Here is a 20,448-nt window from a genome sequence, read left to right as displayed (position 1 = left end):
TAGTGGGGCTGCTCAAATCAAAGACATCGTATTTTGAGCAGAATATCGTATGAGGTTGAAAAGAATTAAAGCAAGGATTGCAGCATGATGCCTTATCGTCCAAAGCAACCATGATCAACCGTTAATCTATCGTGTGTGTAAGAAATTATCTAGATTCATATTATGTGTACCCTTGGATTTGATAACATCCCTATATAGAAATGGAAGTCTGTATTTCCTGAAAAAAAGGTTTTGAGCTATACGCTCAAGAAATCCAGCTAATGTATAACTCATAAGCTCAGAAATCGTACAACCAAGAACGGCATGTGGCCAATGATCACATCCATGATACACAGAGATACACGTGATCCAAAACGTCCAACAACCGGTACATAACTTCTACACTACATTAGAGAGGATAGTAGTAGTTACTACTACTTCGAGTAAATGACATCCAGGTATTCCTTAGTGAGCCTAAAGGTTATATAATTAATTTAATAGGGGTATGTTAGAAGAGCCAGCTTTTAAGCCGCTCCAGGGAAACCAATGCCGGCGGGCGGAGATCAGGGCATGCTGGCTCCATGGCCACCTGCGGCACCGACGCGAGCTCCAGCTCCAGGCCTAGGCGCTCCACCACGGCCTGCTGCTGATCCTCCGTGACCACCTGCGGCCATACCACCAGGTCCAGATCTGGCTCCAGCTGCACCGCTTGCAGCTCCTCCGTGACCAGTAGCTCCAGTTGCCATGCCACCTCTAGCCGCTCCCATGCCGCCTGATCTGGCTCCTGCACCACTTGCGTGACCACCTGACATCATGCCGCCAGCAGCTCCAGCTCCAGCTCCTCCACGACGACCTCCTACGGCTGTCGTACCGGTGGCTCCTGCTCCGGATCTAGCTCCATGGCCACTTGTTGCTCCTCCCATACGGCCACCCGCACCGGCCATGCCGCCGCGTCCAGCTCCAGCACCTGCAGCTGTCATGCCAGAGCCTCCAGCCCCGGACCTACCTCCATGGCCACCTGCTGCTGCTGCTGCTCCGCCATGGCCACCCGCGGCCATGCCACCGTGTCCAGCTCCTCCGGATATACCTGCTCCACCACCCATTGCCGATCCTCCACGACCGCCTCCTCTTGCCATGGCACCTCCGACTGCGGACCTAGCTCCATGGCCACTTGCTGCTGCTGCTCCTCCATGGCCGCCAGCTGCGCTCATGCTGCCTGATCCAGCATGGCCACCCGCTGCTCCTGCTCCTCCGTGGCCACCTGTGGCCATGCCGCCTCCGGCAGCTCCGGGCCTAGCTCCGTGGCCACCCGCAGCCATTCCGCCTCCAGGAGCTCCGGACCTAGCTCCGCGGCCACCCGCAGCCGCTCCGGCTCCATGGCTACCTGCAGCCATGCCGCCTCCGGCAGCCCCGGACCTACCTCCATTGGCTCCGGCTCCATGGCCACCAGCTCCGGCCATGCCACCTCCATGACCTCCGGTCCTAGCGCCACCAGCGGCTGCCGCTCCACCATGGCCAGCTCCTCCAGACCGAGCACCTGCAGTCACTCCTCCGTGCCCCCCTGTAGCCACGCCACGTCCTCCAGCTCCAGCTCCTCCAGCAGCGCCGGCTCCTCCATGGGCTGCACCTCCAATACCAGAGGGCCTAGCCCCAGCTGCTCCTCCGGTCATGCCATGACCAGCTGCTCCAGCTCCAGACCGGGCCGCTCCACCAGCAGCTCCTCCTACATGTCGACCCCCGGCTGCACTCATGCCACCATGAGCTCCGGCGCCACCAGCAGCTCCACGGCCACCGGCTCTTGCTGACCCAGACCTTGAACCTGCACCTGCACCATGAGCACTGGCTCCGCCATGGGCTCCTCCTGCAAGGCCAGACGGCCTAGCGCCAGCAGCTCCTCCGGTCATGCCACCCCCATGAGCTCCAGCAGCTCCAGGCCTGGCTCCACCAGCAGCAGCTCCTCCATGGCCACCAGCTCCTGCACCCATGCTGCCATGAGCTCCAGCGCCAGTAGATCGAGCTGCGCCTCCATGACCAGCACCAGGTGATCCAGATGCACCTCCGCGGCCAGCAGCTCCAGCTGCAGGTCCGACTTTAGCTGCATCAACAGAAGGTAAGGGAGCAATAATTATTACAATGGCACGTGTGCGCGTGCATGGAACGGAGATTATACCAAAGCTAGAGTTACACGTTTACCATATTGCACGGCCTCGTCCTCGTCACTAATGCATGCATCGGATTGGCTGTTGCAATTAGAGGCGGCCTGCATGAAACACGATCAGAGGAAGAGCGTGTCAATCAGTGAGAGCTCAGATGATGCAATCTCAGGCACGCGGAGAGCATACCATCGCACGATGAGCCTGAACACTAACGAATAAGGCCAGCGAGAGAGAGAGAGAGATCAGAGCGCTCGCATGGATACATACCGAGAATACGGCTTGGGATGCTTGGAAGCAGCAGCAGCTCACTATGATGATGCACAGGATGAGCATCAGCCAGGACGGCATCCTCCTCGCGCTCGTCGCCATATCGTCGATGGCAATGACTATCTTCAGTGCTGGGTGTATGTCCCAACTCGACTAGATTGACGCTGGCGATGGGTATCGACTAAGCATGGGTCCCTTATATAATGGCAGCGACAATTGGCTTTAAAACAGATGACGACAATTATAATCGGCTTTAAAACAGATGACGACAATTATAATCGGCTTTAAAACAGATGGCCAAAACGCGCCTGATTCGAGAAAGCTGGCAACGCTTTCTTTGAGGGGTGCCTTCTTCTTCTTCTGTTTCCTTTTCTTATTTCCTTCGCTTTTACGAGGGCAAATAATATATTGCTCGATTTCTTAAAGGCCCGATGCACTCAAAGAAACTGGGAACTTAAAAAAAAACAAAAAAGAACGCTAGATCCATTGCCTACGATCGTCAAACCCATTTACCTATGATCGAGATGCAACATCCGTTTATGTGCTTATGTCTGGTTTATAATGCCATGATTCCATTGAAATTAGAGTTTGGAGGAAATCCTCTTTAAGCAATTTGAAGTGTCGACTGGTTTTCTTGAAAACTTTGTTCTCAAGCCATTGGAGCTGAATGGCACGGGAAAAGGTTAGCAAACCAATCACATGCTTAGTGCTAGCAATTAGTCACTAGACTTGAAGATAGAGTAGTTGCAATATGGAGTACCAAGACAGGTGTGGCAAACCATGGAGATTACATTGAGAATCCAACATAGTAAGCAATATTATGAAACATAGCAATAGCGAGTTTGCAAATGGAAACAAAAGAGGAAGGTGAACCAAGTCCCTCATGTTTGAAGCAATGTAGTACAAGATTTTGTTAACAGCTCATGATCTGGAAGAGAAGCAACAATAGGATCTACACAAAAAGTGCCATTAGTAGCTTTAAAAAAAGAACACCCAAGTAGATGCACATAGCTTAAGTGAAAAGGCACAAAAAAGTGGAAAAGCTCCAATAGTATATCTCATGATAGACAGAGAAAGAAACCTATGCAGTAGAATTGGGCTAAAGAAAATTGATACACTTATCAATTGGGTGATCATGGAGAACGGTGAGAAATCACCCAAGGACATGATTTTTTGTATGGTGATACCTTGATACTTGCCATGGATGTATGCAATGGTGAAGTTCAAGAAAATGCAAATGTCTCAGTGGATGTTTTGGATGTAGAATATGTAAATGTGAATATTCATGATGAAATTGTGGAAGAATGTGATATTGTGCAACCCATGCTTGTTACGGTCATAAATGAATCTTTGGAAAATATGCAAGTCAACACAATGAAGGGTAATGGATATGACACTAAGAAAGTGAAATAAATGGATAATACTTGTAGCTTGGAGTATACATAGTTAGTTGAACTCAGTTGGTACACGAGCATATCTACGACTCTCATGCACTTGTAGATGTACAAATGAATAGTGCATGGTAAATGAAGTCTAGACAGCCATGCTGAGGCCTACTATGGCACAACCTTCCTTGAGTATTTGAAGAGACTAGTAGAGATTTATACAGCAATCGTACATGATGCTTATTGTAGGAACCTCCACCAAGGTTGCATCATATCAAGGTAGCTCTAGGCCTGTACACTACATCAAGTTGGATGGGTGCACTCATCTCCTCCTCGTCAACAATCCTTATTGAGAGTTTTCATGCCATTTGTAGCCTCCCCTAGCATTTCTAGTGGAAGTGCTAGTTACTTGACATTGTGATCACCTTCAAACACAAGAAATCATACATTATGCTTCAAAGAAGTCCAAGTAAAAGGATTTAACATGTGTTATAAGTCTACATTTTAATGAGTTAGGGCTACACCAAGATAAACACTTCTATCCACTATAGAGAGTACATTCTAAAGAGAGGCAACCAAATTGTTTCAAACATTTCAACTAGCACTCGCTTAATGTATTAAGTTTATGAGCATCAACCAAGGCCTGCATTATTAAGAAAACTTATCTTAATTGATTTCAATCCAGGTAAAACTTGCATAAATCTGTCATGTTGATACAATCTTGGGTTGTAATTAATAGCATCTTAGCATTTAACAAAAAGGTGCTTCACATGAACTTGTTTAGTCAAGTGATAGCTTGCACCACCTCTTATATGCAATGAAATTGCAAACAACGATGTACTCTATTGATACGTGAGTGAGTAACTCGAAATAGTGAAGCTCTTCTCCATCTCTTACTTTTCTTCTCTTCATCCCATCTAAGCAAGAGGTTGAGAAAGAGTTTATGAGAAAGTGGGAAAGGGGACGAGATGGATTTTTTGAATACTAAAAAGGTGGCACCCGGATAACATACCCATAAGTTTCTCAAAACCATATGATATGACCTATCATTGGAAAGCACTTGAAAAATGGAATCTATTGAGCTATAGAGCACTCGATTTGGAGTTATAGTATTCAAGTTATGACAAATCCAAAGATTTGACCACGTGTCCCAAACTTATGGGAAATTCCCATATTCCCCAATATAATGTGATCTCCTTTTTCTCATTTTCTCTCAATAATGGCTATGCTTAATGTGGATGTGGGATTGAGGTGTCTCCCTATGGAGATAATATCACTTGGAGCAAGGAATCATCTTTGATCCTTTAAGCTTTTGATTACAATGTAAAAAGGTACATTGGTGAGTTCACAACACCTCTTGGTTTGTAGTAGAGTATAAGATGACTATGTTAAAGACAATTTGTTAATGATGTTGAAGATTTTGAAAGAATAGATGTTTGGTTTAATGTTGTAATACTTGTGCACTAACCCAACATTTTGGTTTTATTGTTAAGATAATGGGAAAGATCATTTGATGAGGCTATCAAATTCTTACCATGTGGCATCTTAGAGACTTGTATACTTGAGCAAGGATCGGATCATTTAGGAGGCAATCTTCAATTCTCATGGCTCGCTTACTCGAAAACATGATTGACTAGTTTCAGAAGGCCAAATCAAGAGGAACTTGTTTGTTGGGATGCAATTCAAAACATTAGAATAGGTCAATTTAGGAAAAAAATCTCAATAAACAAAATCAAGTCTCAAAAAATACTAGAAAACACAAAAGGAAACACATATATACAAAACACAAAATTCTAAAATACAAAAACATAGAACTGATCAATCAATTATTGCTTAAACAATTTATATGACATTGTTGTGGATAGAAGTATCATAGTTGCTTATCATGGCTCTTTATTGCATATGCATTGGAGGAAGGAAAGTGTGCAAAATTCAAAACTACTCAAAACTACAAAACATGCAAATATTTGATCTGAGAGTGGTGCGCAAATTAGATGCTGGATGTGTACATAGTGAGCGCCGGAAGGTCCCCAAGAACAAAGAACTCTACTTAAGCTCAAAAAGCAAGAAAGAAGATTTGCTCGACATAAGGCAAAAATACAAATTGGGTAAAATCTCCCCCATGTGAGCGCTTCAGAAGGCATGTATTTATAAATTTATTCATCTCAGAGCTAAAAAATAGCCCTATTTTACAATAAGCATGCTTTAGTTTTTGTGTTTGGTTTTGTTCAAATAAATAATAAAGCCGTTGGGCGGCCCAAAAGTCAGGATGTGCCCAAATACAATGTTCCAGAATGAAATATTTAAACCGTGCGTCCATGTGTATACAAAATAATAAATATTTGTCAAGCGCTTCAATAAATAAGCGTGCCTAAATAAATATTAGCATCACGCCTTTAATAATAAGACACGTGCCCATCAAAAATGATAATTTCTTCTAGATAATTTGAATACACGCTATCGCCCATTGCTTCCCAACGTCAATATCGCGTGCCCTACACATCAATTGAAGCATTAACAATTGCTAGAAAATAATAAAATTAAACTGACAAAAGTGAATACCTAGCAGTCTTCAGCTACAAAATAAATAAATAGGTTGGAACTCTATCCTAACCTTAATTTAATACGAGTGCACTCTAAACTCATAAACCTCCATTAAAATAAATATGTATTTTACAGAATCACATGCTGTGGAGTCACCCATGTGCACATTAAATTAACATGGCACCCAAAAATGACAGGCGTCCCCGTCAACTTCTCGCACAAGGAGTCCACCTTGTGTACGAGCCTCGACAAATAAATATAATTTTACAAAATTCATCGCAAAACCTCATGGAATTCACTGTGCAATAAAAACTCATGGAATCCACCATAGAATATGCCTCTTGGCATCATACCCCCGGGGTCGGAAAGGTATTGATCTCAATTGCTATTAGCTCAATGTGGAGCGAGCAGTGAGGGATAAGCACTTAGGTCACGGGCGTGCATCCATTGGGCCTCTTCAACAGGATGATTTTTAAACTTAACCAAATATCTAGAGTATCTATGGTCAATTCTAGTGGTCAGAAAATCAGTGTCTAGAATAGTTTGAAGTTCAAGGATTTAAGTTTCTTCTTCTAACAAAGGAGGGTTTTCATAGAGAGAGTGAACAGGTAATTGGCCTCTAAAAGATCTTAACAAACTGATATAAAAAGTATTGTGGATTTTCCAATGTTGGGGTAGTTCTAATTTAAATGCATTGTCATTGATTTTGTGAATGATTTTGAAAGGTTCATAAAATCTAGAGGCTAACTTAACAATAGGGTGTTCCTCAACACTTTGTAATCTTCTCTCTTCAATGTGTAACCAAACATAATCATCAACTTTGAAAATCATAGCTTTTTTTTTCTTGTTAGCTTGTTTTGTGTATGATTATTGGGCTTTCGCAATCATGTCTTTGAATTTAGCAAAAATTGTAGCATGCATATTGGCAATATCATTAGTAGCTTTAACTTTGTTTGACAATGAAGCAACAGGTGTAGGCAATCTATGTCCATAAATGATTTCAAAAGGTACTTTCTTTGTAGTTGTATGTGGTGTATTATTATATGCAAATTGAAGTAAATGCAAATATGTATCCCATGTTTGTGGTTTTGAAATTGTGTATACACGTAAAAGATCTAAAATTGTACTGCTAGTAGCTTATGTTTGCCCATTTGTTTTAGGATGAAATGCAGATAAAAAATCAATCTTTGTACCTAAATTAGAAAATAATGTAGTCCAAAAATTATTGCAAAATCTAAAATCACGATAAAAAATAATAACTTTTGGCAAACCATGTTGAGTGAAAAGAGATTTCAAAAACAATTGAGCAGCTTGAGATGCGGTTAATGTTTTCTTGTATGGAATGAAATATGCTTGTTTGCTAAATCGATCTAAAATAGTCCAAATCATATCATGATTAGCTTGGGTGGCAAACCAGTTATAAAATCCATTGAAATATATTCCTATGGTCGTTCAGGAATCGGTAAAGGCATTAATAAACCATATATGCTTACCATGGTGTCGCTTAATTCTTTGACAAATTAAACACTCAGATACAAAGTTGGAAACATCAGATTCCATCTGTGGCTAATAAAAATTTTCAACCAATATACGCAAAGTAGAAATAATACCTCTATGGCCTTGATATGGGGGACAATGAATTTCATGCAACACAAATGATCTAAATGGAATAGTTACGTACAAACTTTTCTCATAAAACATAAATCCATCAATATAAGACAATGAATCTATTGTAATCCAGTTATTTGCAACTAATTTATTCCAAGCGGCATGAAAACTGGGGTCTTGGTCATAGGTATCTTTCATAGGGATAAGGGAATCAAAAGGTATAACGAAGATGCTATGGATACTTGGTCTTCTACTTAAGGCATCGACAACAACATTTTCTTTTACGAGTTGATATTGGATAAGTGGATGAAAACTTTGAATAAATACTTTGTTGGTCAGTTTTGATCATGAATTCAGATTCCATTAAATAGTGTTTTCATTGACGTAAAGCTTGTACTACAGCTAGAAATTCCTTATCATAGGTAGAATACTTGAGTTCAGATGGTTTAAGTTTGCAGCTAGAGTATGTTATGGGATGTGAATCTTACATAAGGACAACTCCTATTCCAGATCCACTAGCATCAGTGACTACCAGAAAGAATGGACTATTAAAGTTAGGTAATTGCAATACAGGGGCATGTGTTAATGCATATTTCAGTGAATCAAAAGACTTTTGCTGATTATCAGACCAATGATACACAATACCTTTCTTTATTAATTTTGTCAAAGGCAATGCAAGCAATGAAAAATTTCTCACAAATTTTATGTAAAAGCTAGCAAGACCTAAGAAAGAACGTAATTCATGTACATTTTTAGATATAGACCAAAGGATCAACTTTAATACCATCAGAATAAACAATATGTTCTAAGCATTCAATGTGGGTTTGAAAAATTTTGCTCTTTTCAAGGTTAGTATATAATTGATTCTCTTTTAATAATTTAAAAACCAAAGATAAATGTTCATAACGCTCGTTCTCATTCTTATTGAAAACTAATATGTCATCAAAGAAAATAATTACACAATGCTGATGCTTCAAAAATATGCGATTCATCATACGATTGAATGTGGCTGGTGCATTAGTTAAACCAAAAGGCATAACAAGGAATTCATAATGACCAAATTGAGTTCTAAATGCAGTTTTGAAAATATCAGGTGTATCCAGTCGTACTTGATGATATCGAGATTTAAGATCTATCTTGCTAAATATTGTGGCCCCTTTTAGTTTATCCATGAGGTCGTCTACCCTAGGAATCGGATATCTATTCTTGACAGTAATCTTGTTTAGGGCACGATAATCAATGCACATCCTATAGGTGTTAGTTTTCTTTTTAACTAATAGGACATGTGTACCAAAAGGAGAACTATTAGGCCTAATGAGTCATTGAGTTAACAATTCTTCAAATTGGATTTGAATTACTTTCTGTTCAATTTGATTATGTTGATAAGGTGCTTTACATGGTGGTTGAGAACCTAGAAATAAGTCTATTTTATGATCTTCAGGACGTGTAGGTGGTAAGCTAGGTGGTAAGTTAGTAGCAAAACAATCTTTAAATTGTGAAAGAAATTGTGCATGCCTAGGATGTATCTGATTTTTCTTAGCTTCAATTTCATTCACCCATACTAAGTATGATTTGCTACCTTTTCTTAATGCACGTTTAGCCTGTGTATAACTAAGAAATGTAAAATTATCTAAGGTGCGCGTATCATGTAATGTGATTTGTTTCCCATTAGAATGAATCTCCATTGAATGCGTAGAATAATCTATATCGGGATTATATTTATGATGCCAAGGAATTCCTAAAATAATGTCACTAGATTGCAAAGGCACAACCAAGAAATTTCTACGCTCAACATAATCGCCATTTTTAATTTCTAAGTAATGAACTTCTTGTGTACCATTGTATCTAGTACCTAAGAATGCAGCCTTGATGCGATAATGAGTTGAAATAGTATGTAAATTCAATTTGTTGACCAATTTTATAGAAATAAAATCGTGTATACTCCCGTCATCATGTAAAAAAATCTTTTCTTTACCATGCACAAGATATTTCATCGTTAATAACGAATGAGGATTTGGCATACCTAGTAAAGTATCTGAGGTAGTACCGATATTATCATCCTCTTCCATGAAATCTGGCATTTCTTCATGGTCTTCATCTTCAGTCGCTCCCAAGTAGTTGATGTGAATAGTTGGCTTTTTGGATTGACAATTCACCACTAGATGTCTAGGTTGATGGCACTTGTAGCAAACTATGGGTTTGGCTTTGAAAACATTATTGGTAATGGCTGGGATTTTAGGTATATTGGGATTTGGCTGGAAAGATAGCTTAGCATTTGGATTTGTGTTCGATGGTAAAGCAAGGGGTTGTGTCATGGATTTACGGAGAGAAGATGGAACAAATCGATATTGATTGAATCTTCCAAAGTTAGAATTGAATTGCTTTGTATCAAAGTTACCGATTGGAAATTGTTGTGGTTGCTTCTCTCATCCTCGAATTTTGTCTTCAATATTATAGGCCAAAGAAATTGCATCCTCGAGAGTCGTTGGCTTGAACATGTTCACCTCCGCATAGAAGTGACTAAGGAAACGAGACATAAACTTGCGCTTCTGGATCGCCTCAAGTACATCTTCAAGCATTCAAAGTTGTAATAAGGCATTCCAGAAACGCTCAGTGTATTACGAAATAGGCTTAAGATCTCTTTGTTGCAAAAGATCCCACTATTTGATTGTTTTTTTGTGGAATTGAGGTGGAAGTAGATTCTGCAAATGAAAAGCCTCCCAAGTAGTAAGACAATCAATACTTTTGCGCACAATAGTCCACCATAGCAATGCTTTATCCACTAAATGGTTAGTGACATACTTGAGTTTGTCTTTTTCGACATATTGTTCTTCATGGAAGTAATCATCAAACTGACTGATAAAAGCGAGAACAGCCTTTCCGTCACGTAGCCCAGTAAAAGTACGAAATTTGAAATTTCTTTTACTTATCTTGGTGTAATAATTCCGATTCCTAAAAACCGCATTCTTCATATGAACCTCCTCTTAGGAGGCCAAAAGGATAAATTTTAGGAATAATGGCAATTTTTTTTAAATTATTCCCCTTTTCCCCTAGCCGACTGTTGTGCTGGAGGAGAGGGGAATAGCAAGGGTGACTGAGCACCGTGCTGGAGCTCATGGTGGGGGTAAAGGCCATGCAGGAGGCCACATGGGGGAGGGGGGATTCCCTTCCCTCTCCCTATAAAAACCATGGCCAAGGGAGCTGGAGGGAGCAGTGAAAAATCTGACGAAGAAGGAGAGAGGAGGAGAAAAAGAGTGTGATAATCAGCTGGTCGCTACCATGGAGGTGAGGAGCTCTCGAAGCTGTTGCAGGTCGCCGCCATTTGCTGCCAACATGCTACCATTTTGCCCTGGTTCGCCAACAAGACGCCTTAAGCAAATCCTTCTTCTTTTTTTTTTCCCCCCACGTGGTTCTGTGACCACTGAAGCTTCCAAGAAGCTTCTTGGAAGCTTCTAAGGGGAGGGATCTAAGTCCCCTTTGTTGAGATATTGAGCTCCACTCGTGATATGCTAGGGTGACCATTGTGCATTTATGTCACCAACTTGTCAGTTGGCAGATGCGGTTGGTACACCGCCCATGAATAATAGCTAGATGATAGCTATCCTTATCTACTCTAGTTCGTGGCTTAGTTAGTATGCCACCTTAGTTAGTTGAGTTTGGTTTGAGACCCATATATAGGGTTCTTCTATTTCTATCTACTTGAGTTCTTTTTGGCTTACACAAACTAAGTGTAACGTGTCCCCTAGAATCATCCCGGACACGTCTTAGCAGTCCATCGGAAAGGATGTCTAGAAAGCTCCGCCCGGCACTCCCATGGAATGTTACGGGACTTGCGATCTAGGTCTTCCCGCGTCTGCCACGTAGCGGAAGTATCCTGGCCGTTCCCACTTAGGATCGACCTGAATTTGGGTTTTTCTGTTTGGTCATTAGCTAGCAGCAACTAGCGTCAGACCCGAGCGAACTACTTTACGCAGAAACACTAGGTCCGAAGCGGAATCACGCTCCACTTGGTTCAAGGAGAATGGGAAACGAGAGGGATGCAAAACTCAACCTCTCTGCCATAGTCCCATTCCGTTTCCCTAAAACAGCGTAAGTTGGGTAAAACATAATTCTCGGTCATTGCTTTCTATGAACCTCCCGCTGCTCTTCCAGATCTTTGAGAAAAGTTCCCGGCTAACCGGGACCACCCATCCATAGGACAGACCCATGGTCCATCCTCCGCACTTTCCTCGGTTTGTTTTAGTTATGTAATTACCTACCACATTAATTTGACATATAACAACCAGCTTCCTTGATTAGCCCTGTTAAGCACTGGTTCCTTCACGTAATCTTATCACAGGACATAAAGAAAACAATGTCAAACAACTCCTTTATTATCATTTTATCCTTTTATCTTTGAAATACAAGGAGTTCCGCCCGTAGGCTTGATCATAATCCGCCCGAAGGCTATCCAGTAATCCACCAGGGATCACTAATCCAAGTTTCCGCCCGTAGACTAGTATGCGGGCCTCGAGATCCAATCCCGAGTCACGTTAGCCTCTTGTGCAGGGCCCGGAAGGCGAGGGATTTACGGCCAGAGCCCCCTCTGGCACCCAAGCGTCCTCCTGCTCCAAGTAGAACTCAACGGAGAGACCTCTCACGGCAGGTTCGGTCCACGTTCCCGGTGCGGTAAACAACCCCCTTGGTTAGGGTCAGGCAGGCAGTCGGGGGTAACTGAAGCTGCCTCTCCCTTCAGGCCTTCAACCTGAAGTATTTAGATATCTTTTCATCCTTTAGTTCATTGAGCAAACAATGCAAATAGTGCTTTCTAAACTGTTACAAGCACAATCAATTCCAATGGTCGTTTAGCTGGCAAACTGTTAAGGAGTGACTCCTTTTCTCCGAATGCAACCCGCATTTGATCCGGAATCAATTGCAACTTGGCAAGATTCCTATCATTCTTGGGTTAGGGTCATACCCTACCAATACTTTAGATTTTGTTATGGTAGATTCCAGCGACCATGTCGCTTCAATCTATTGATTGGTCAATTGCTTCCAGGCAAATACCTAACTTTCTTTTTCCTTAGCAACTATTTCCCAGGAAAGGTGATGTAACAGGATGATTACTCATCCTTTTGTAGGTTAACTTAGCGCAATAACTTGCCAACATCATTTCCAGGAAATGACAAAACTCTCTCGTGGAGAAATCTCAAGTCTATGCGATTTTGCAACTTTTTGTACATGTGTTGTATCTATTCCACGGGATCATTTCAGCCATTGAATGGCGTATTCAGGTTACGGAATTAGCTTCAGGCGAGTAGCAGGGTTTAGGGTGTCTTCTTACCCAACCCATTATATTGGGCCACGGTCCTAGGAATTTCCAACCCAGTCGGAGTTTCATCATTTGAACGAATGATCCTTAGGATAAAACCTTAGATCATTTTATGCATGAGCATCCAATTGATTCGACATCTCGTGAATGTGTGTAAGATCTTTGGGTTTTCGGGTTTTGACTTGGCAACCAGTGTAAAACTAGGTCGAATTCTTATTGCACTAAACCCTAGTTAGCACTTGAGATACTTATCATATCGACCCAACCATGTCCATAAGAATCCTTGTGGTTTAGGTGACTTAGTCAACTCAATATACTTGTCTTGCGTCACGGATGAACCTTTCCTAAAGGTAATAAACTAGATCTAGTGGAGATTAATAGTTACAATTACACCAATACGTGTAAACGTGCGATTCACTGCTTCTACGCATCACATGGTTCACAATAACCCTATCCTTCCTTGGTAAGGTAAAAATGCCTGATAACTTGGACACTAACTTTCCTAGGTCCTACTAGGACTTACATCAAATAGTCATGCCTACAACCTTATTGTCTATACTTAGAATCTTATGCTTTGACTCCTAAATGCGGCTCCTAATGAATGACATTTTTGCATGATGACTATGCAATACGCAACGTTCTCCTAGCTACAATGAAGTTCATACAAAACTACAGCTAGTGATAATTTATTCCATTTTACATGCCACTTGCAAGCCCATAAGATCATTTCCGTACTCTCTTCTATTTCTTTTCGGATAATATCTTATGGGTGTTAACTTTTCCTCATGAAATCATTACGAGGAGGATGTTGCCTAACATGCGGCACATACTTATTCCTACCATGTCTAAGAAGAAAAAATGCACTTATAAATTCCATTTCTTTGCCTAAGTAATATATGTTTAGACTCATTACTTTGATAATGTACCAAAATAGCATCATGCAGCTAGTCTCCTAAGGCGGGCAACTCGTTTCAATTTCATGGCATGCTTCAACCTTGCCTAATGTTTCAAGAGATACTTTATCCAATGTATTTTTACCACTGCCACATGCCTTAAAAATAAGCGTAAAATGCATTCTTCCTTATGGAACTAAGCGCACCTAATCATTTCTTTATGCGAAAATAAACTTGAAAAAAAAACCTGGACTTGTGGGCTCGGGGAGATGTCCACTTGTATGCTCGGAGATGAACCTCCCGCAGGCGCACCTTGTGACTTTTTAGGGGCCATCCTAGGCGTGGTTTCGGCTTCTGGGTTGCCTTTGCGGTCTATGAATTGACTTGCCTTGGTATGCAGCCTCCAGACCTTTGCCTTTTTCCCTCGTACGCAGGAGATTCCTTTACGAGATTTTGGATAAATGGTGCTTGCGAAAGAGGGCTTTATCAGTTCTTTAGGGAAAACCCGGGTTGGCACGGAATTGATTCACGGATGGCTTGTGGGCTTTGAAGTCTTTTTGCGAAAATCCTTTTACGAAGGTTCTTGTGGGAGGTCTTTATGGGCTTCACCTTCTCCTCTTCAAAGTCCCGGGGAGGGGGGGGTATGAACGGGTCTATGGGGGATGTAGTGGGAAGGGGGCTTAAGGAAGCCCCCCCCTTAGAAGCTTCTTAAGAAGCTTCTAAGAAGCTTCTGAGCTTCTGCAGCGACGTCGAGGGGGGGGGAGTAGTAATCCAGCGGGCGGCGGCAAACTGAGGTGGCCTGGCGGGACGTGGTGGCGGCTATGGCGGCTGGCGACTGGCGGATTGGGGCGGCAGCGCGGCGGCTTCCTGCACGACGACCTCCTCTCCACGGCGAACTCCTTCAACACGGCGACCTCTCCACCTTCTCACAGCCCGTCCTCCTCCCTTCTCCCTTGGGAGGGGGGTTTTTATAGGCCTTGGGGGGGGTGGGGAAGAGGGCCTCCACACACGTGGAGGACTCCCCCTCATGCAGTCCAACTCACTCCTCCTTGGCCATCCCCCCCCCACACTCCCTCTCCTCCAGCCATGCATCGGCTGGGGGAAGGGATAATAATTAAAAAAATTTGCCTTGAATTTATCCAATTGCCCCTTCAAAAAGGGTGTTCCCACGCGGTTTTTACGGTCCTCAACCCCAGCCTCTAATTTACAATGTGGCGGCCTCATTTTTGAGCGTGAATGGTATGGATTAAGCTACCAATAATACGATGTAGGTGATACCCTTGCACAGGATTTACACGGCGTGCGGGAAGTCAATATTTACGGTACGCAGTGTGCGGAAATATTACATTCTCTCCCCCTTAGAAGAATCAAGATGTCCTCATCTCGAGAAAAACTGGGGATATTGAAGACTGAGAGAGCTTTCATCCATCCAGGTAGCATCCTCTTCGGGATAATCTTTCCACTGGACGAGGTATTCCTTCAAGGTTCTAGATCTTAGTTGTCTCTCCCTAACATCTAAGATCTTATCCGGTCTTAGTTCAAGGACTCCTTGACTAGGCATTACAATTTGTTGGTCATCAAGTACATGATTTGGGTTGGGTACATATTTTTTTAAGAGACTAATATGGAATACATTATGAACTTTTAGGTTATCAGGAAGTTGCAATTTATAAGCATTGGGTCCTAGGCATTTGAGGATTTTATACGGACCACAATACCTTGGACTTAGCTTCTTGCATTCACCTAGAGATAAAGAACTCTTTTTCGGCCGTACACGAATGAAGACCATGTCTCCTTCTCCGAAGACCCTCTCTTGGTGTTTCAAATCCGCATATGCCTTTTGTCTATCTTTGGCTGCTTGTATATCTTGTCTTATTGACCTTATTTGGTCATCCATGTCCTCCAACATTTGTCTTGAAGCTTCCACCCTTAGGGTAGGATCAGAAAAATTTAGGGGACTTCGACAATCATGACCATACAATGCCTGGAAAGGGGTCATTTGAATGCTTTGCTGGTAAGAAGCATTGTAGGCAAATTCTACTAACGGCAAGTATTGAATCCACCTCTTCGGCTCCCGACAGCAGTAAGCCCTAAGCATATCCTCAATGATTTGATTTACTCGCTCTGTTTGTCCATCTGTTTGGGGATGGTAGGCAGTGCTAAAACAGAGCTGAGTTCCAATAGCTTCAAAGATAGCTCTCCAGAAGTGTGAAGTGAAAAGAGAATCTCGATCGCTAATGATCCTTCTAGGTAACCCATGTAGCTTGAATATTTCTTTGACAAACACTCTAGCAATGTCGGAGGCTTTATAGTTTGTCTTTACTGGAATCAGGTGTGCAACCTTAGTAAGCATGTCAACTACAACCATAATGGAGTTGTATCCTCCTTGGACTTGGGGTAAGCCCACCACAAAATCCATACTGATGAATTCCCATTTCATTTGGGGAATGTCAAGTGGTTGCAATTTTCCTGGCATCAAGACATGTTCAGCCTTGATACGTTGGCAAGACAAACATTCAGTGACATATTTGAGAACGTCACCTTTGAGCCTCTCCCAATGATAGCTCTTCCTAACTGCATTAAGAGTTTTTGCATAGCCAGGATGTCCTGCGAAAGGGGAGTCATGAGCTTCCCATAATATCTTTTGCTTAAGTGACTGGCTTGTTGATATACATAACCTTGTTCTATAATAAACAAGTCCATTATCAGTGGAAAATTCCCGATACTTAGCTTGTGACTTCAGATTCTGCTCTTTGGTAGCTATTTCTTTTATCATGGTTTGGTAGGCCAAATCATGGCCTGCCTCCTCTCTAGCTAGTTCGAGTATAGGGTTGCTTGGCATAGATACCTTTGTAGCCAGGGATCTGGCCGTTGATGGATTCTGCAAGATTAGGGAATTTAGGAATGCCTTGCGACTGAGTGCATCGGCAACTACATTCTCTTTCCCCGGTCGATACTTGATTTCAAAATCATACTCCTCCAATACTTCGATCCATCGACGTTGCCTCATGTTGAGCTCATTTTGGGTAAAAATCCATTTGAGACTCTTATGATCTGTTACTAGAGTAAACTTGTTACCCAACAGGTAGTGTCTCCAAAGCTTTAGAGCATGGATGACAGCTAATAACTCCAAATCATGCGTGGCATAATTCTTTTCATGACTCTTCAATTTCCTTGAAGAATATGCTACGGGATGACCTTCCTGCATGAGTACCACCCCAAGGCAAGAATGCTGGCATCAGTTACTACCTCGAACTCCTTATTGAGGTCAGGAAGTTTCAGAATAGGTGCTGATACCAAACATTGCTTCAATTGGTCGAAGCTATTTTGCTCGGGAGTTGACCATGTAATAGAAGTCTGCTTCTTTAGTAAGTCGGTAAGAGGTGCTGCAATCAAAGCATAGTTTTTGATAAAGACCCTATACCATCCTGTCAAGCCAAGAAAACTGCGTATTTCTTTGACGGATACTGGTATTGGCCATTCAAGCACATCTCTGACTTTGGCTGGGTCTACTGATATTCCTTCTGATGATACTATGAATCCTAGATATTCAATCTGACATTTGAAGAATGCACACTTCTTCATTTTTGCATACAGCTTATGAGACCTCATTGTCTCAAGGACAATCCGTAGTTGAGGTTCATGATCTTCTTCCTGTTTAGAATAAACTAAAATGTCGTCGAAGAAGACAAGCACGAAATCATCAAGATATGGTCTAAAAATATCCTGCATTAATCTATTGAAGGTGGCAGGTGCATTTGTAAGCCCGAATGACATAACCAAGAATTCAAAGTGTCCATATCTTGTATTGAAGGCTGTTTTTGGAATATCCTCATCCTTGATCCTGATTTGATAGTAACCTGACCTGAGATCAATTTTGGAGAAGATCTTTGCACCTTGAAGGCGATCGAGAAGCTCATCTATTCTAGGAATAGGATACTTGTTCTTGACTGTTGATTGATTCAACCCACGGTAATCAATACATAGTCGAAGTGTCCCATCTTTCTTCTTCTGGAATAGAACTGGAGCTCCCCATGGTGAGTTGCTAGGCCGGATGTAACCCTGATCTAACAGTTGCTTGAGTTGTTCCTTCAACTCAATAGCTTCCGGAATAGACATTCTATAAGGTCTCTTTGCAATAGGCGCAGCTCCAGGTATTAGCCTTATTTCATGATCAACTTCTCTTGGGGGTGGGAGTTCAGTTAATTCCTTAGGGAATACGTCAGCGTATTCGTTTAGCCAAGAGGGTCCCTCATGAGACTCTTGCTTTTGATCTAACTTGTTGAGTTTGATCAAGTAAACAGGTAATCCTTTCCTAACCCCTTTTATGATCCGCGATACTTTGGCTAACTGGATCCTTGGCACTCCCGCTTCACCTTGAGTCGTAACAAACTCTCTTTCAGAGTTTCGGAAAGAAACTTGACCCTTTCCACAGTGGATGTGAGCGTCATTAGGCTTAAGCCAATCCATCCCGAGTAGGCACTCATGGATACCTAGGTTCATGACTCTGAATTTGACTGAGGTTTTCTTTCCTCCCAGATAGAACTCCTCCTTAGCAGTTTGCCTAGCACAAGTTACCTCACGACCGTTTGCCAATTCCACAAGTAGGGTAGGTGCTTCTACTGTGGCTATTCCTAATCTCTTAGCACACACTGGTGAGATAAAGGAATGTGTACTGCCACAGTCAATCAAGGTTTTGAAACCTTTACCTCGATAGTCCGACGGTGTTTGAATCACCGAGAATTGGCGATTCGGGCCCTTCTTATGTAGAGCGGCATGGACTGTCGCTCTTTCGAATTCCGCTTCCATAGTCGGATCTTCCTCTTCCTCTGCTTCACATCTTTGCCTATTGATAATGCAGGCAGCTCTTCCTCTAGCACGGGTGGCGGCTCCTTGACCGCGCCCTGCACCTTGACGGAGTCCTTCGCTAAGCTTGGGACATTGCCTTCTGAAGTGACCGAGTTCATTGCAGTGGAAACATTGGATGTTTCGGCCATTACTGTGAGTAGGAACAAAGTTGTTGACGTTATTTGTCCTTGCTTTCTTCCTTTGTCCCTGATTGTGGCCTTGAACTCTCTTAACCTGGGGTCTGAATGCTCCTCTGTTCGGGTCGCTATAAGACCAATTCTTAATACCCCTTGGTTTAGCTTGCACTTCCTGAATTATAGGTGCTGCTCGGATGAGTGCATCCTGAAGATCTGATGGACGCATAGATTCGAGACGGGTATTTACAGGTGGATTTAAGCCTGCGTAAAATTTGGACACCTGCTGTGTCGTGTCCATTTGTGGCGCGTACTTTAAGAGTGGGACAAATTTAGAGTAGTATGCATCAAGAGTGAGTCCTAACTGTTTTAGCTCATAGAACTCATTCATTTTTTGTGTACGATATACAGACGGCAAATATCTCCCTTGCACGGCTTGCTTTAACTTCTCCCAGGTAACGGACCCCTTTGAAATCCCTTGATCCCTGCACCATTGTTTCCACCATAGTCTGGCTTCACCGGTGAGTTTTAATTTGGCGAGCATGGCCTGATTGGTAGGTGTAGTGCCAGCTGCTTCGAAGTAGTCCTCCATAGATTCAATCCAAATCTCCGCGTCCGACTGGACGAATCTGCCTCTCCCGTCAAACTCGGGTGGCTTTATCTGTTTGAGGAGGAACTTCTTCTCCTGGATCACAGTCGTACTTGATGTAGGGGACGAATTTGGAACCTGTACCTGGGGTTGTGCCTGAGTAAAAGTTTTCTTAACATTATTATATGATAATTGACATTAGCTTATCTTTAGTTCAGCTAACTCGTAACTCATGAAGCTACTTAACTTTTTCCAACAACCCTGATGCACAATCGGATAGTGATAAAAAGAAGTCCTTATTTATATTTATATGGCGTAGCCTCATACAGCATCTCGAGTGATGATAATCCAATCGTTACATTTAGTTTGGGGAGAACAACATTGTATTGGATTTGTCTACAGGAACTGTGTAATAGTAGGATTTTGGGTCATGAATCTTTAGGAATCGATAATTCATCGGAAGTTCAGGATATCCTTTCCGCTGGAATCCATACTTCCCATGGCGGCCCAATACCTTAATCGTATCAGCTGGAATTACACGGGTTACTTCCTCATATACATATGAGTTCAATTCAACTCTCCGACCTCGAATATGCAAAGTCGAATTTACGTGAGCTTCCACAAAAATGAACAGCTTCACGACTCTCAAATCTTCCAACCACTTGATCCTCTTCAGGTTGGTCTGTAGATAAGCGAACCGGTGGGCAGCTATGTAATAGATTCCCGAAGACCCA

At 42.4% G+C, this 20,448-nt stretch overlaps 1 protein-coding gene across 1 annotated transcript; it reads right to left on the bottom strand.

Annotated features, from left to right (window-relative positions):
- Window positions 1-542: 542 nt before the first annotated feature.
- Window positions 543-2,560, bottom strand: LOC148028442 (uncharacterized). The gene is made up of 3 exons (XM_087689960.1): window positions 2,403-2,560; window positions 2,173-2,239; window positions 543-2,074 (listed from the first exon to the last, which is right to left on the bottom strand). The coding sequence occupies exons 1-3, from the start codon at window positions 2,502-2,504 to the stop codon at window positions 543-545; spliced, it is 1,701 nt and encodes a 566-aa protein (XP_087546086.1). The 5' UTR covers window positions 2,505-2,560.
- Window positions 2,561-20,448: the final 17,888 nt, after the last annotated feature.

The sequence above is a fragment of the Lygodium microphyllum genome, chromosome 12 (genome assembly GCF_053477565.2).
Source record: "Lygodium microphyllum isolate KBCC chromosome 12, Lygodium_microphyllum_v1.1.10, whole genome shotgun sequence".
In the NCBI taxonomy this organism is placed as follows: Eukaryota; Viridiplantae; Streptophyta; class Polypodiopsida; order Schizaeales; family Lygodiaceae; genus Lygodium; species Lygodium microphyllum.
The sequence above is the reverse complement of the archived record's forward strand: the minus strand, read 5'-3'. Positions and strand labels throughout refer to the sequence as shown.

Excerpts from the sequence above, each read along its gene's own strand:
- LOC148028442 (XM_087689960.1), bottom strand. The coding sequence starts at position 2,504 with ATGGCGACGAGCGCGAGGAGGATGCCGTCCTGGCTGATGCTCATCCTG. Across the intron at positions 2,240-2,402 it reads CATCCCAAGCCGTATTCTCG|GCCGCCTCTAATTGCAACAG; the intron begins GTATGTATCCAT and ends TGTTTCATGCAG. Across the intron at positions 2,075-2,172 it reads GGACGAGGCCGTGCAATATG|CTAAAGTCGGACCTGCAGCT; the intron begins GTAAACGTGTAA and ends CTGTTGATGCAG.